General features: G+C 37.5%; 1 protein-coding gene across 1 annotated transcript in view; it reads left to right on the top strand.

Moving 5' to 3' along the window:
- The first annotated feature begins 567 nt into the window (after positions 1–567).
- The window catches only part of WDR72 (WD repeat domain 72), a 271,665-nt gene continuing 256,392 nt past the window's right edge, over positions 568–15,840 (top strand). The window contains exons 1-2 of the mRNA XM_006898252.1: positions 568–720; positions 4,175–4,281. Of these exons, the coding sequence (XP_006898314.1) occupies positions 568–720; positions 4,175–4,281 (260 nt within the window). The remainder of the gene's footprint in view (positions 721–4,174; positions 4,282–15,840) is intronic.

Genomic DNA, 15,840 nt, shown 5'->3' with positions numbered 1-15,840 from the left:
TATTATATATAAAGTGCTCTTTGGTGGACTGGTGGTAAGAAGCTGCACTACAATCCTAAAAGCATGCAGTTCTAATCCACCAGTTGCTCTACTGGAGAAAGATAGGCAATTACTTTTCCTGCAATTTACAATTTTACAGCCCCTAAAAACCCACTAGAGAGTCAGCTGTGAGTCCGTTCTGACTGTCTTGAAATTGTGCATGAAAGTAACCCTTCCTGATAGACCTGAATTGAACGTTTAAACTCCTTTGGGGTCAGACCACAATAATCTGGTCTAGACGGGACAGATTATTTTGATCCTTCTCTTTGTCAGCATTAGTGATCATTAATTTGAAGGAAAGTTCTTTTTCTTTGATGAAATTGCACGACACCAGGCAATTTTTTTGCTTGATAACTCCCCTCCCCTCTAAATGATGGGGAAAACAGTCTACCACATAAGTCCAGGAGTTGGCATTGTCTTTAAAGTTTGAGTCACATGAATTCTCCTTTCTGATATGATCAGTTATACAAAATGTGAGAATGATAACCCAGTACACTTCCCTTCTCTCTGTGTCCAGGCTCAGCCATCATGAGGTCTTCGCTGCAGGCAGTGGCACTCTGGGGAATAAAGGCCCCTCCTCACAGCATCACTGCCATCATGATCACAGATGACCAACAAACAATTGTCACTGGAAGTCAAGAGGGTCAGCTCTGCCTCTGGACTCTCTCCCCGGAACTAAAGGTTGGTGAACACTTTTAAACTTGAAATAGTATACACTCAGGAAATAAAACCAGCTGCTTTATCTACCCATTCCAGGCGAAAGTTTCCATGACTATTAAAAAAGATGCTTATTTAAGAAAGAAATTGATATTATATCTACATTTAGGAGAGAAAAAAGTATTATAGGTTGGATCCAAATCACACTTAAAAATGATATGACGAATATTGCTAATCTTAGCTGCTAGCTAAGTATTATCACCCTTTAAGTTATGCTGAGTTTTACACTTTATATCCTGAATTATACATTTAAGTAACTGAACTACAGACATGTAAGTATAATTCTGAAAATTATGGCTCATTAATCTAAACAAAGGGCGCTCTTGAAAACCACTATTAGCTAAATGAGTAATATCTTAATTATCTGTATATTTCTGTCTGCTTGGCCTTCTTGCTATTCTTTTAGTCTGTACACGCCTGTGATTTTTACAGATTGCATCAAAAAAGCTCTAAATCCAATTTACTATTGTCATTTTTCCCCCCACGAACCTGACCTCACCTAGGATTTGGCCCATTGATTAGCAATTAATTGTCCCTGTCCCAAGTCATAAACATTTAACATATCGGAATAGATATTTGCTTAACTCTAGCAGCCTCTAGACCCAATTTGCACACTTAAACTAATGATGTACTTAAAGTATACTGCCCTCATTAAGAAGCCTTTTAAAAATCAAAGACTATTTTTAGCCCTTTAAAGTTTGTCACTTTAAAACCTAAATTAACAATTAATTGTAATTCTATTTTATAGTGTAATTAATTAACATCACTGGGCAGTTCTACGACAGGACTGCCAAGAACCATACAGCAGACTGGCTCAGCTCAATGTTTATAAACTTTCCTGAATGAAGTAACTGGTTATTTTGCAAAAGTTGTGCTTGGAATATGATGACCTTCACATATATCTTGTATTATAAACTCAGATTCCCACATGGCTTGAAATATCTAGTTTTTCTTTTAATATTGAAGCATAGTGGTTTTGCAATGATAGAGATTTATTTAAGAAATGTGTAATCCTAGCATTTATATCTTCTTATAAAAATATACGAAGTGTGCTTGTGTTTTATTTAACATGTATTTATCATGCATTTGAATGCATTCTGTTGAATGCATATCATGATTTAGTCAGTATGCTAAGTTCCTTAGTTCAAATCTGAACAAGACCAGGTACTGGCTTCCCAGGAGATTGTTTGCAGTGTAGTAGAAAAGAAAGAGTAACATGAAATAAAGGTGTCATAATATAAGATATAGCATAACACAAAATAGGAGGCTATCTGAACTGCATCGTCAATGGAGAAGTGGTGCTCTGTTTCTCTTTGATGCGTGTTTTTTTCTAGGATTTAGAACAGTTTTGCCCCTAAGGGAGTATTTGAAAATGTTTGCAGGCAGTTTGATTTTAATATTTGAAGAGTTAAAAGTTTCTACAATGTTTAGTCAGGACAATATTTGAATGTGAACCAAATTGGTGGTAGTAAGAATAAAGGACAGATGAAAAGAGAGTAACAGTAACAAAAGTAAGTGGTTCAATACTTACCCACAGATACTGAGTTATTTTGACTCATAATGACCCTCCACTGGGTTTCTGAGGCTCTAAATCTGTAAGGAAGATTTTCCCTCTTTTTTCTCAGGGACAGTTAATGTATTTGAACCACAGATCTTTTGGTTAGCAATGCAGCACATAATGCACCACACTCCCAGAACTCCTTAAGAATTTAATAGTTGACTAGATGTGGGATAAAGGAGAGGAAAAAGTCAAGAATACCTTTTAGATTTGAGTCTTAATTGTTGGGTGAAACTAGTGAGATGACACTATCATTTACTTGTCTAAGGAGGAGATTGGCTGTCTTTCTCCTGAGAAGCAGCTGGTAGATTCAGACTACATCTGGTTTAGCAATGCAACTCCTTACCCACTACACCAGCAGATCCCCCTCTGGAAAGATGAGGAAAGTAGAAGTAAATGCTTAATAAGTGTGAGGCCAATGAATAGAATTCATCTTGTCCTGAATTACATGATGGTAGTGACTGGCTGGGACGATAGAATTAATTTTTCTTAATTTTTCACAGACGTTCTAGAAAAGTTACAGAATGAAAAGAGTATAGTGAAATGTTGCTGTTTGTTTCAAATACATGTAAGACCTTAATAGAGAATGATACCTTCTAAAAAAAGACAATGTGGCTCCATTGTGATCTTTAGTCCACAGTGGATTGGCTCTGGAGGAGGGTATTCTCTGCTTCATTGCCCAATGTGGCCTGTTAATAATTAGAAATTGGTTGACCTCATAAGCATATGAGCTTGGTACCCTAAGTGTGATAACAGGGGGGAAACTTGTACAATTTTCTGATATGGAAGCTCTGGCTTTTCCAAGAAATAGGTAAAGTCATAATCCCATTGCAAGTGATTCTCATAAACTACACAAACCCTCTTTTAAGGGTTTTCTTTAAAGAAATTGTTTTCTTTAAAGAGAACTTTTAAGGTAATTTTTCTGATTGAGATAGAAACAGTAGGAATGTACTCTATTGTCATTTAGTAGATTCCAACTCAACTCTTCTGGACTTAAGGTCATAGAGGTAATTTAGTGGTAAGAAACTGTGCTGCAATCCCAAAGACATGTAGCTTAAATCTACAAGAGAAAGATGAGCAATAGCCTTTCATGCAATTTACTGTATCTGAAAATCCACTGGAAGATCAGCTATGAGTCAAGGGAGCTCTGGTGACTTAGGTGTAAGGAATTATGCAGCTGATGTAAAAGTACAATTCAAATTGACCAGCTGCTCCAGAGGAGAAAGATGGACAATCATCTCCAAGTGTCATTTGTTTTTGTATTCTTGTGTTACGAAGCAATGAGGAACAGGCTGTTTCTTACATAAAATAGGGGAAGAATTTGCTTCTAGAACAGTTTTTTTATTAAAAATATAACTAATAGAATAATTAGCGTTTTAAATAATAAACTTTTTAATTAATTTTAAAAGTTCATTTTGTTCTATTTCTGGGTCGGGGGGAGCCAAATAAAACATTACAGTGGTTACAAAGAGTTTAACAGTTGTTTTGTAAACTTACTTTGAATTCTGAAACTTGTACATTAATATACAACTATTATTTAGGGGACCTTTTATGCATAATAAGCACCAACACTGGCTTATTTGTATTCAAAACTTAAATGTTGTAGAACCAGTCTGGCAGTTATCTAGGTTTTGTGTTGGATACAAAACCAAAACCACATGAATGTGTACAACACAATTCTTTTATCAAGAGGTTTATGATTTTGGAGAATTAGATATGCCATACATAGGAGTTTTCCTTACATGTAGTAAAAACATGATAGAAGAGCGTTTCCCAATTAGACGTATGAATACTATGATATGTATATTCCTCAGTTACTAAGTTTACACTTGTTTAAAAGTTTACTGTCATCATTTTTAGATTTCAGCTAAAGAACTTCTGTTTGGTCATTCAGCTTCAATAACATGTTTGGCAAGAGCAAGAGACTTCTCAAAACAGCCGTATATCGTCAGTGCTGCTGAAAATGGGTAGGTATGGTGTGTGGAGTTGGCCCCACTCCATTTGCTATCTTCTTGTTGTTTTTTCTTTTAAAGATACAATGATGTATAGGAATTCAGCACTGAAGGTTGATCATTTTGCACTTAGGACAATTTTGATCTTGAGTGGTTGAGCAACTTGTGTGAAAGTACCAAGGAATGCAGTAGATATTGTGACTCCCACTCTAAAACCTGTTTTATTGGATTGCAAATGAGAGATACCCCAGCTTGTGCATCAATCAGTTTGTAGGAAGAACAAAATACTTGCAGCAACTGAGCCCTTAGTGATATCTTAGAGATCCTCCATTGGGCTGTAAATTTTGATGAGGAGAGATTGCCCATCGTTCCCCAGAGAAGCAGCTGGTGGAATAAAAGTGCTGACTTTTTGGTTCGCAGCCCAATCACTTAGAAGCTGTCATATAATTGAAAAAATATGCGTTCTAGTTGGGTGTTGATTTTTTTTTTTTTCATATACAAGTAGTTCTTCACTTACGGAGTTTGAGTATGATGTCTCTGCCACAATTTAGATCTGACATATGTCCTATACTTCATATTTTTTAAGTTCAATAGTATTTCTTCTATTCTCCATGTTGTTGTTGTTGTTATGTGCTGTCGAGTCGTTTGCAACTCATAGCGACCCTATGTACAGGAGCCCTAAACCCTGCTCTATCCTGTGCCAATCGCATTGCCTCTGATACACCCATCCCGATTACTCCAGTCACTGATTCTCCATATCTTGAAAAATTCAATCTCTTTCTTTGGGTCTGGAAATATTACATATACATTTACCTCTTCTTTCTTGCTCTTGGATCAGAACCAACTTATAACTGTCCCTCTAGCAGATTTTTCGGTAAATCTCATGAGAGGAGATTAAAACTGCCTGCCCTGGAGTTAACTGTAGTACTCCTGACCTACTAGGCCACTGTTGTTGTTGTTAGGCACTGTTGAGTATGGCTGACACAAACAACAGATCAGAACTTTGTCCTGTTCTGTGATATCCTCACAATCTCTGACATACTTGAGCCCATTGCTGTAGTCATTGTGTCAATCCTCCTGGTTGAGCATTATGTCTTTTCAAACATTATGTCCTTCCCCAAGGAATAGCCTTTCCTAGCATTTTGCCCACAGTATGTGAGATGGAGCTTTATCATCTTTGCCTAGCTGCACCCTCTCTAAGACATATTTGTATGTTCTTTTGGTAGTCCATGGGATATTCCATACTCTTCTTCTCTATCACAGCTCAAAGACATCGATTCTTCTTCTGTCATCCTTATTCATTGTCAGGCTCTTATATGCATACCAAGTGATTAAAAGGACCATGGCCTGAATCAGGTGCACCTTAGTCTTCAAAATGACATCATTGCACCTTAGTAATTTGAAGAGGTCCTAGACTACAGACTTTTCTGGTGTAATGTATCTCCTGATCTCCTGATTGCTTGTTCAAGTATATAGATTGCAGATCCAAGTAAGATAAATTTGATGACAGGCTCAATTTTTTCTCCATCTGTTATGATTTTGCCTATTGGTCCAGTAGTGAGAATGTTGTTTTCTTGATGTTGAGATGCAATCCATATTGAAGGCTGTAGCTTTTGATTTTGTACAGTAACTATTCAAGTCATCCCCCCGTGTAGAAAGCAAAGTTGTGTTATCTTCATAATGAAGCTTATTGATGACCCTGATGCCACATTCTTCTTCATAGAGTCCAGCTTCTCTAATAATCTGCTCAGCATATGGATTGAATAGGTGTGAGGAAAGGATACAACCCTGACACACAACTTTCTTAATTTTTTTGTTTGTTTTTTTAATTATTAAATTTTATTAATTTTAATGAACATTTACAGGGATTTTGGGTTTTCATTCCTTCATTGCTGCACCATTCTCTCTACCCTCCTCCCCAGTTTGTTCTTCTTCCCTGCCATCCGAATGTCTGTTTTAATTGTCCAATTGCCACAGTGCTTGTCAAAGTCAGTTCTGATTAATCTCCTTTGTCGGTGTGTCCTTTGCCATTCCCTATCACTCCTCCCTGAGAGAGACTTCACCCTGATTCATAAGGAAAAGGGGATGGCATCTACTTCCTGCTGAAAAGGGATGCTGTGGGTTTCAGGGTGAAGATCTTCTCTCACTACTCTAAAGGGCCCCTTTGGCAGTAGGAAACACATAGACTATTTTGGAGATTGATTTTGGAATTTAGATGCACTCTTATTGATTGTGCTTGGCCATACATGTTCATATCCTTAAAGATGTATCATGGGGGTGTTGCAACCTAGAAGACACAAATTTGACTAACAAGTTATAAGTACATGAGTAAAAAATTATGGAAAAGTAAAAGAAAGGATTCTTTCATTGTTTTACAAACCCTCCCCCAGGTCCCCTCCACCATGTAGCCCTCGCTCTAGTCTCCTGTGATGACAGAAATACCCAGTTACATCTCTCTTTTAGACGGTTCTCTCCCTCCTCTGCTTCAGTGCAGTATACATTATTGAACCCATCTTACTCAGTCTCTCCCCAACCCCAAGGACAGTCCCATTCTACAACAGTGGCATCATGTAATATTTGTCCTTTTGTGACTGGGATATTTCACTCAGCATGATGTTCTCCAGAGTCAACCATTTTGAATAATATTGCATGAGTTCCTTGTTTTTTAATGCAGCATAGTATTCCATTGTGCGAATATACCACAGCTTCTCTAGCCATTCGTTTGTTGATGGGGACTTAGGCTGTTTCCAACTCCTTGCTATTGTGAACAAAGCTGCAATAAACATGGGTGTGCATATATCTGCTTGGATGTCAGCTATGGTCTCTTCAGCTTTGGTGGTCTAGTGGCAAGGAGCTGCAACTATAATCCCAGAGGCACACGGTTCGAATCCACCAGATGCTCTACCAGGGAAGGAGGGACAATCTCCTCCTGTACCAGTCAGATCTGATTTGATGGTACACTCACACAAAACTTTCTTAATTTTAAACCATCTAGTGTTCCCTTGCTCTGTTCGCCTCCTGGTCTAGGTATAAGTTTAGTGTGACACAGTTGTGTTCTGAGATCAATGTTACCTGTCATTTCCTGAAATCCACACAATCAAGTGCCTTTGCATAGTCAGGAAAGCACATAGATATTCTTCTGGTATTTTTTACTTTCAGCCAAGATTCATTTCCCATCAGCAGTGATTTCACTGGTCCTGTGACCTCTTCTAAACTCAGCTTATACTTCTGGAACTTTTCTATGTACTATTCTAGACATTTTTTTAATGATCTTCAGCAGAATTTTGTTTGTCTACATTAGTAATTATATCCTTCTATAATTTCCTCTTTCTGTTGGATCATTTTTTCTTGGGACTAGGAACAAGTATGGATCTCTTCCAATGAGTTGGGCAGAAGTCTGTCTTCCAAATTTTCTGGCATATTACTAGTGAGCATATTCAGGACAGAAGCTGCTAGTTGGAACATGTTAATTGGTATCCCATAGATATGGGGGGCCTTATTTTTTGCCAATATCTTCAGTAAATTTGAACTTCTTCCTCCATAACCATTGCCTCTTCATCATATGGTACTTCTGAAGTATTTTAGTGTCAGCCAATTCTTTCTGATACAATGATTCTATATATTCCTTCCATCTTCTTTTGATTCTTCTGGATCATTTGAAATAGCATCTCTAAGTATTGCATCTTGAGTCTTGAATTTATTTTCCAGTTCTTTCAGCTTGATGAAATACTCAGAGAGTTCTTCCCTTTTTATTTTCCAATTCCAGCTCTCTGCATTTGCTGTTATAATACTTTTGTTTTCTCGAGGTGCTTTTTTCAAACCTTCTTTTCAGCTTTTTTTACTTCAACATCTCTTCCCTTCGTTTTGAATTTTTGGTGCTCAATTACAATTCTCAGAGTCTCTTCAGATGTCTATTTTTCCCCCTTTCTTTCTCATATTTTTTTTAAGAGAACTTTTTCTCTCTTCATGGATGATATCCTTGATTTCATCCCACCATTTATCTGTTCTACGATCATTAGTGGTCAATGCTTCAAAACTATTCTTAAGATCATTTTTAAATTCAGGTGGGATTGACTTAAGATCATATTTCTGTTTTCATTGACTGGTATTAATTTTCTTCCGCTTCAATTTGTACTTGCATATGAGTATATGATGGTGTGTTCCACAGTCAGCACCTGGCCTGGTTGTGACTGCTGATATTGAGCTTCTCCAGTGGTTCCTTCCGCAGATTCAGTCAATCTGATTCCTATTGCAGTCTCTCTGGTGAGGTCCGTGTGCACAGTTACTATTTGTGTGTGGGTTTTTAAAGCTATTTGCCGTGAATAAATCATTGAACATGCAAAATCTGATAATTCTATTTCTAGCCTCATTTCTGTCATCAAATCCATACTTTCCTACTACCATTTCTTCCTTGTTGTTTCCAACTTCTGCATTTCAGTCACCAATTTCTATTAATACATCCTGATTACATGTGTGGGCAATATTGTACTGCAAAATTTGGTAAAAATCTTTAATTTCCTTTTCTTTGACTTCAGCTGTTGATATATTTGATTAATAGTTATATTAGTACTCTTCCTTCTGTGCATATAGAATATATCCTTTACTCACAAAATTGTACTTTAGGATAGAATTTGAAATTGCATTTTAACCTTGAGTGTAGCACCATTCTTCTGTTTTCATTTAGCATTTGCTTGTCCGAGTTCAAGTGGTGAAGGTCAGTCTATCTCATCTTTCTTATGCCTAGAATATTGATTTTCATCTGTTCCATTTCATTTTCACAACTCTAGTTTTCCAGCATTCATTCTTTGTACATCCCATGTTTCAATATCAAAGAATGTTTTCAGCTGTTTCTTCTCATTTTAACTGACTTAAAACCTGGGCTCTACCTCTAATACTATAACACTCTGTGTTCCTGTATTTTTTATGGATATTCAGAGCTCTGCTATTTCAAAAGTGGATAGCCAATCCTGTGTTTATTATTAGTCTGGTTTATTCTGGGAACTCTACTAAAGCCTGTCTACTATGGGTGACCCTCTTGGTCTTTGGCATACTTGTGGCACTGCTTTCACAATCATAGCACCCACAAGTTATGACAGTATAGCAAACTGACAGACAAGTCTCCCTTAGAAATTTACAAATATATTTTAATACATGCGAACATATGTATCTAAAAAGGACACAAATAAAAAAAAAAAACAACAAACCACTCCACAAATAAATCCAAACACCTGTATCCAGACAGTCTTACATGTATTTTGTGGAAACTCGAATATATTGAAAACTGGGGACTACTTTTAAGTAGAATTACTTTGACTCCTTAAGAAAATTCTTCTAAGCCTTACATGGACTTGGACTCTGTTAATAAGTTCTTTGTCAGAATATACTGAGGAATGTGGAATTTATTCAGCATTTATTTGTAAAGGAGGTATTATATTTCTGGTTGAAATGAGAGAGCCCTGCCTTTATTTATTTTAACCCAAAGATAAATAATATAACTGAATTATGAGAAACAAAAGAACAATAAAATATCAAGTGTTCAACTAACAGAAATAGAATAATGGTATAGATATCAGAGGTAATTATTCTCATAGGTTATAGTAAAATAATCATTGTTATACTTAGTTTGAAGTTTGGATGATTCTTAAATAAAATGTTATTGTACATTCTTTATTAGCATTTATCCATAGCCTTCTTGTTGGAGAAGAGCACTGACCATCCCATGGACTGCCAAAAGAACAAATAAATATGTCTTGGAAAGGGTGTAGCTAGAGTGCTCTTAGGAGGCAAGGATAATGAATCTTTGCCTCACATACTTTGGGCATGTTGCTAGGTGAGGCTATTCCTTGGAGAGGGACATGATGCTAGGGAAGTTGAAGGGTCAGTGACAAAAAGCAAGACCCTCAATCAGGTGGACCTACATGGTGACTTTTACAATGGGCTCTGGTGTGTCAGGAAGTGTGAAGGTGGCCCGGGATACGATGGGTCATGATCTGCTGTTCATAGGGCTGTTATGAGTTGTGCTCGAGTTGCTGGTATCTAACAACAACAATAACAACAACAATACCTTCATGTCCTAGCATTGCCATAAAACCTGTCAAATATGTTATTCATTCCCAATATGGAGGATTAGGGATATCTTTTCATTTTTCAGTACTGTTCTGATGGTTTAGCCTGTAGGGAATTGGCCTGCTAATGTAAAGGCTATACCTCTCTGACAGTTTGAACCCACCAAGCTCTTTGTTTGTCTGCTTTAGCAGAAGGACTTTGACTCTTCTCTGTTTCCTTTGTTGATCCTGCAGGACTTCATCCTTTTGTGCTTGCTTGCTTAATCTGCCCTTTTATATGTTAAGAAATTTATTTTATAATCACAACCCCACAATAATACTGCTTTATTAACATAAAATCCTTCCCAAATGAGTTAAACTGTTGCCACTGAGTCAATACCATCTAGGACTGAGTAGAACTGCCCCGTGAGGTGTGCAGGGCTGTAAAATGGCCCAGAGTATTCCATGTCTGCAATCCTTAGGACAATAGACTGCCTGCTCGTTTATCCCACAGAACATATTGTAGGTGCTGACTCAACCTTTCCTTTTACAAACAATGTTTAAGCACTGTGCCACCACCAAAACTTGCTAATCACAGGGAGAACAATTTAGATTTATAAAACATATTTTTGGGACACAATTCAATCCATAAAAATTAATGGTGAGTGGTTTTGTGTTGGGTTGGTTGTTGGTTTTATTCTTTTTTTTTTTCTGGGGCATTTCAGAGACTTAAGAAAAGCTTAATAGGTAAGTGAGAAATAAATCTGAAAAGTAACTGAGTCTCAGCTTGAGGGTTTTCTTCCCTATGGTATACCTCCAAAAGCAGACGATCCTTATGTTCTCGATAATAATTGAATTAAAAGCTATTGGAGTCCTTCAATACAAAGAATTGTAAACATTATTGAAAACCTGTTTGGTGTAACTAACCACTTTTCCTCAACTAGCCTTTTCCCCCCCATTATTAGTATTTGAATGTTTCAAAACTTTGTTCTTTGGGAGTATCTGAAAATTAGCATGCCTTTACAAGATACTTCCATGTAGTTCCTGCACTTTAGCCACATTCACATTACTAATTCCAACTTAATCTGGTGAAAATCTTACCTTCACTTGGCTTCACCTCGATATTTCCAAAATGATAATAATTTTTTACTTTCATAACTTCTACTAAGTGTCAATGGTCTTAGCATTTCTTCGTTCAAGATTCTTAGCAGGCACTCCATATTGCTTGATAGCTCAGGTTTATTTTCTTTTCCAGAGCATCTCCAGCTCTGCAGGACTAAATTCTTAGATTCAGAAATTCCATTGAGTTCCAGGATAGCATCCCACTGCTGTCAAGCTGATTCTGACTCACAGTGATGATCTTCCTTTGGTTTTCCAAAACCATGACTCTGTGGGAGAGAAATTGCCCATCTTTCTCCTTCCAAGAAGTTAGTGGATTGAATCACTGACCCACTGGTTAGCAACACAACACAAAATACAATAGTCCACCAGAGCTCCTTGAGGAAAAATGAGAGGAAATTAATACCCACTGCCTTACTGCTGAAATGACAGCCAAGAGAAGTTCCTAGGAGCAGTTAAAGGGTACAGGTAGGTTCTTTTTAAAGAATGAAATGAGATTGCAAGCTGATTCTCAGCAGTGAAATAAACACCAAGCAATGAGGGAATATCAGTTTCAAAGAACTAAGAGGATCTATTTGATAGCCTGCAGCCATTAAAAAGAACCCCAAAAAACCCCCAAAAAACACCAAACAAAGAAATAATGACAGTGCAACCACCATTTCAGACAAATAAGTGAGGAATATTCACTATAACAGGCCCTTTATAAATAAGAAAGTTATAAAAGATACTCTTCAGGAAAAAAAATATTTAAGAAAGAAGAGCAAAGATTGAAGAAGGAAGATTAAACATAAAATCTAATAAATATTTAAAACTAACACAGAAAATAATGTGGTACTACAAAAATCTATTATTGAAAATGTTCTTGTCCTCAGTAACATATAATAGTCTAGTGAGTGATCAAAATTATTGTATTCTAGAAACAGGTAAAGTAATAGATTAATTTTAGACTTTAAATGAGGCATGCATGTTGACTTTTCTGGAGTAACTGAATGGAAATAGAAGTAAGTGAAGAGAATTGAAATAGAATATATAACTTTCATCTTATAAAATACTGAAAAGATTTCAAAGTTAAGAAACAGAGAAGAAAATAATAAAAGAAGAATCACAAAATAAGATAGTTGAAATGAATCCAAATAACAATTAGCGGTTCTGTAAAGAGAAACTCTCCAGTAAATTACAAGGATTGTTGACTGATTTTCTAATTCCCAAGGAACGTGAGGACATGAGAAAATTCATAGGCAATGGCTGGAACAAATGCATCATCAGATAAATATTAAACTTTAATAAGCCTGGGATAATAAATATAAGTAGTTAGTTAAAACTTTAAGACTTTGACATTGATAGAAAGGGTTATTCAGTTACAGAAAAAGGTGAAACAGAAAGATGTTGACATTAAGGAGGCACATTATTTAATCAAGAGAGACATGCAGGACATTGAGCCTCTAGGATGTTGTTGTTGTTGTTATATACCGTCGAATTGCTTGCGACTCATAGCGACCCTATGTACAACAGTCCTAAACTCTGCTCTGTCCTGTGCCAATCGCACTGTCACTCCTATCCTTGATTAACCCCTGTCACTGAATCAATCCACCTCGTAGAGGGCCTTCCCTCCTGCACTGTCGCTCCACCCTCCCAAGCATGATGTCCCTCTCCAAGGACCTGTCTCTCCTCACAACATGTCCAAAGTATGTTAGACGGAGCCTCAGAATCCTTGCCTCCAAGGAGCCACCTGCTTTAACCCTTTCCAGGATGAATCTGTTGGTTTTCCTAGCAGTCCATGGTACTCTCAATACTCTTCTCCAGCACCACAGCTCAAAGCCATCAATTCTCCTACTATCCTCCTTGGTCACTGTCCAACTCTCTGATGTATAACAAGTGATTTCAAAGGCCATGGCCTGTATCAGACGCACCTTAGTCTCCAGAGAGAAACCATTGCTCTTCAGTGCTTTGGAGAGGTCCCTAACAGCAGACTTTCCCATGTCAATGTGCCTCTTAATTTCCTGGCTACTGGTGCCAAAAGTGTTGACTATGGAGCCAAGCAAACTAAAGCTGTGTACAATATCAATCTCTTCACCATCCATCCTGATGCTGCCAATTGGTCCAATGGTGAGAATCTTTGTCTTCTTGACATTGAGACTCAATCCATATTGGAGGCTACAGTCCTTGACCCTCTACAGCAAGCACTTCAGGTCCTCCTCAGTTTCAGCAATCAGGGTTATGTCATCTGCATAATGCAGATTGTTGATAGATCTCCCACCAACCTGACCCACATTTCTCCTCATAGAGCCCAGCCTCCCGGATAATCTGTTCTGCATACAGGTTGAAAAGGTATGGAGATAGGATGCATCCCTGGCATACGCCCTTCCCAATTTTCAACCATGCAGTGCTCCCTTTGCTCTGTTCTGACAACTGCCTCCTGGTCCAAGTATAGGTTTCACATTAGAACGATCAAGTGTTCTGAGGCTCTAGGATAGGATCCCTAAAACCTAGATGTGCATCAGAATCACCTACAAAGCTTGCTTAAACACACACATTATTGGGATCTGTGGCAGAAGGATGGTTAGGCAGCTCTTGTAAAGATTTACAGTCATGGAAACCAAATTTAGGTCACTATGAGTTGGAATTGACTCTAAGGAAACAAGTTTATTTTGTACTTTTTTTTTTTCTGGGACCTGCTCCAAGTGAGCCCTGGTAGCTTACTGGTAAGGAATTGTGCTGTGACCATGGTAGATGGATCAAATCTACCAGCTGCTCTGTGGGAGAAAGATAGGCAATCTCCTCCCTTTCAATTTATTGCCTCTGAAAACTTTCTAGAGGGTCAATTATCAGTGTATTCCAACACTAATTTGCTCAATAACACGATGACAATTTCAAGAAAAAGGAATCCAAGTTTCCCAGTGGTTAAGAGTTCAGCTGCTAAAGAAAAGTTTGGTGATCCCAAAGGTGCGCAGTTTGCATCCCCCACAGCCTCTGTAGGATAAGGATGGGCAGTCTCCTCCCTGTGACTTAGTACTTCTGAAAACTCGCAGGTAGGTTCTGAATCAATGGCAAACCAACACAACAGCTACATCAGAAAGATGCTAGCCTAATCAAGGCCATTGTTGCCAAAGTGACCCTGTACAACAGACCAAAATTGTCCTATCACATTCCCATGTTAGTAATATTTTTAAAATTTTTTTACTAGCTTGCATGTACATTGTTTTGTGGTGGGTTTTTTCTATCTCCACCTACCAAACACTGCAACCCCATGATCCCACGACGTCCTGCTCACGCATACACATCTTACTGGTTTTTACTATATTGGTCTTAGTTGCATAAAATAAATCATGTTTGAGTTTGTTTGCTCAGCATAATGCTCTCTAGCCTCCCTCATATTACACACTATTTTTCAAAATGATTTCTCCTGAGTGTACCATAGTATTTCATTGTGTGAGTATACCACAATTTCTCAATCCAGTCACTTGTTGATGGATTTTGATCTCTTTTCATGTTCTTACTATTGTGGATAATGCTGCTATGAACATCCGTGTACAAATCTCCATTTGTGTCACAGGTCTGTTTTCCTCAGGGTATATTCCTAGCAGTGGACCAACTGGATCATATGAAATCTCTATGTTCAGCTTTTTTTAGGAAATGCCAAATTGCCTTCCAGAGTGGTTGTACTACTTTACAATCCCACCAACAGTACATGAGAATTCCAATCTGTCCACCTCCTCTCTAACACTTACTTATTACTTGCTGTCCTGTTAAACTTTGCCACAGCTACTGGAGTAAGATAATATCTCATTGTGGTTTTGATTTGCATTTCTTTTATTGCCATGTGTCTATTGGCCACCTGAATGTCTTCCTCTGTGAAAAGTCTTTCCATATCTTTTGCCCATTTTGTAATTAAGTTATCAGTCTATTTTTTATGGAGATCCTGTATGATTCTATATATTTTTGTTATGAGATCTTTGTCTGAAATGTCATTGCCAAATATTTTTTCCCAGTCAGTTGGTTTTTTTGATGCATACAGGGACTTAATTTTTAGAAGATCCTATACATTGATATTATCTTCTTCTGGTTATGCATTTCTGGCTGTATTTTCAATCTCTCTATACCATAGGCTAGGCCTTCTAAGTTTCGTTCCATTTTGTCTCTTATGATCTTTTTGGTTTGGGGCTTTACTCCTAGGTCTCTCGTCCTCCTTAGGTTGATTTTTGTGTATGGCATGAGATGTGGATCCTGTTTCATCTTTCTGCAATTGGAAGCCTAGTTTTGCCAGCACCATTTTGTTGAGGAGGTAGTCATTTCTCCATTTAATAGGTTTCATTTCTTTGTTAAATACTAGTTGACTATATATATGTTGTTGTTGTTGTTGTTATGTGCCGTCGAGTCGTTTCCGACTCATAGCGACCCTATGCACAACAGC

The sequence above is a fragment of the Elephantulus edwardii genome, unplaced genomic scaffold (genome assembly GCF_000299155.1).
Source record: "Elephantulus edwardii isolate Elephantulus edwardi_28Jun2011 unplaced genomic scaffold, EleEdw1.0 scaffold00225, whole genome shotgun sequence".
In the NCBI taxonomy this organism is placed as follows: Eukaryota; Metazoa; Chordata; class Mammalia; order Macroscelidea; family Macroscelididae; genus Elephantulus; species Elephantulus edwardii.
The sequence above is the reverse complement of the archived record's forward strand: the minus strand, read 5'-3'. Positions and strand labels throughout refer to the sequence as shown.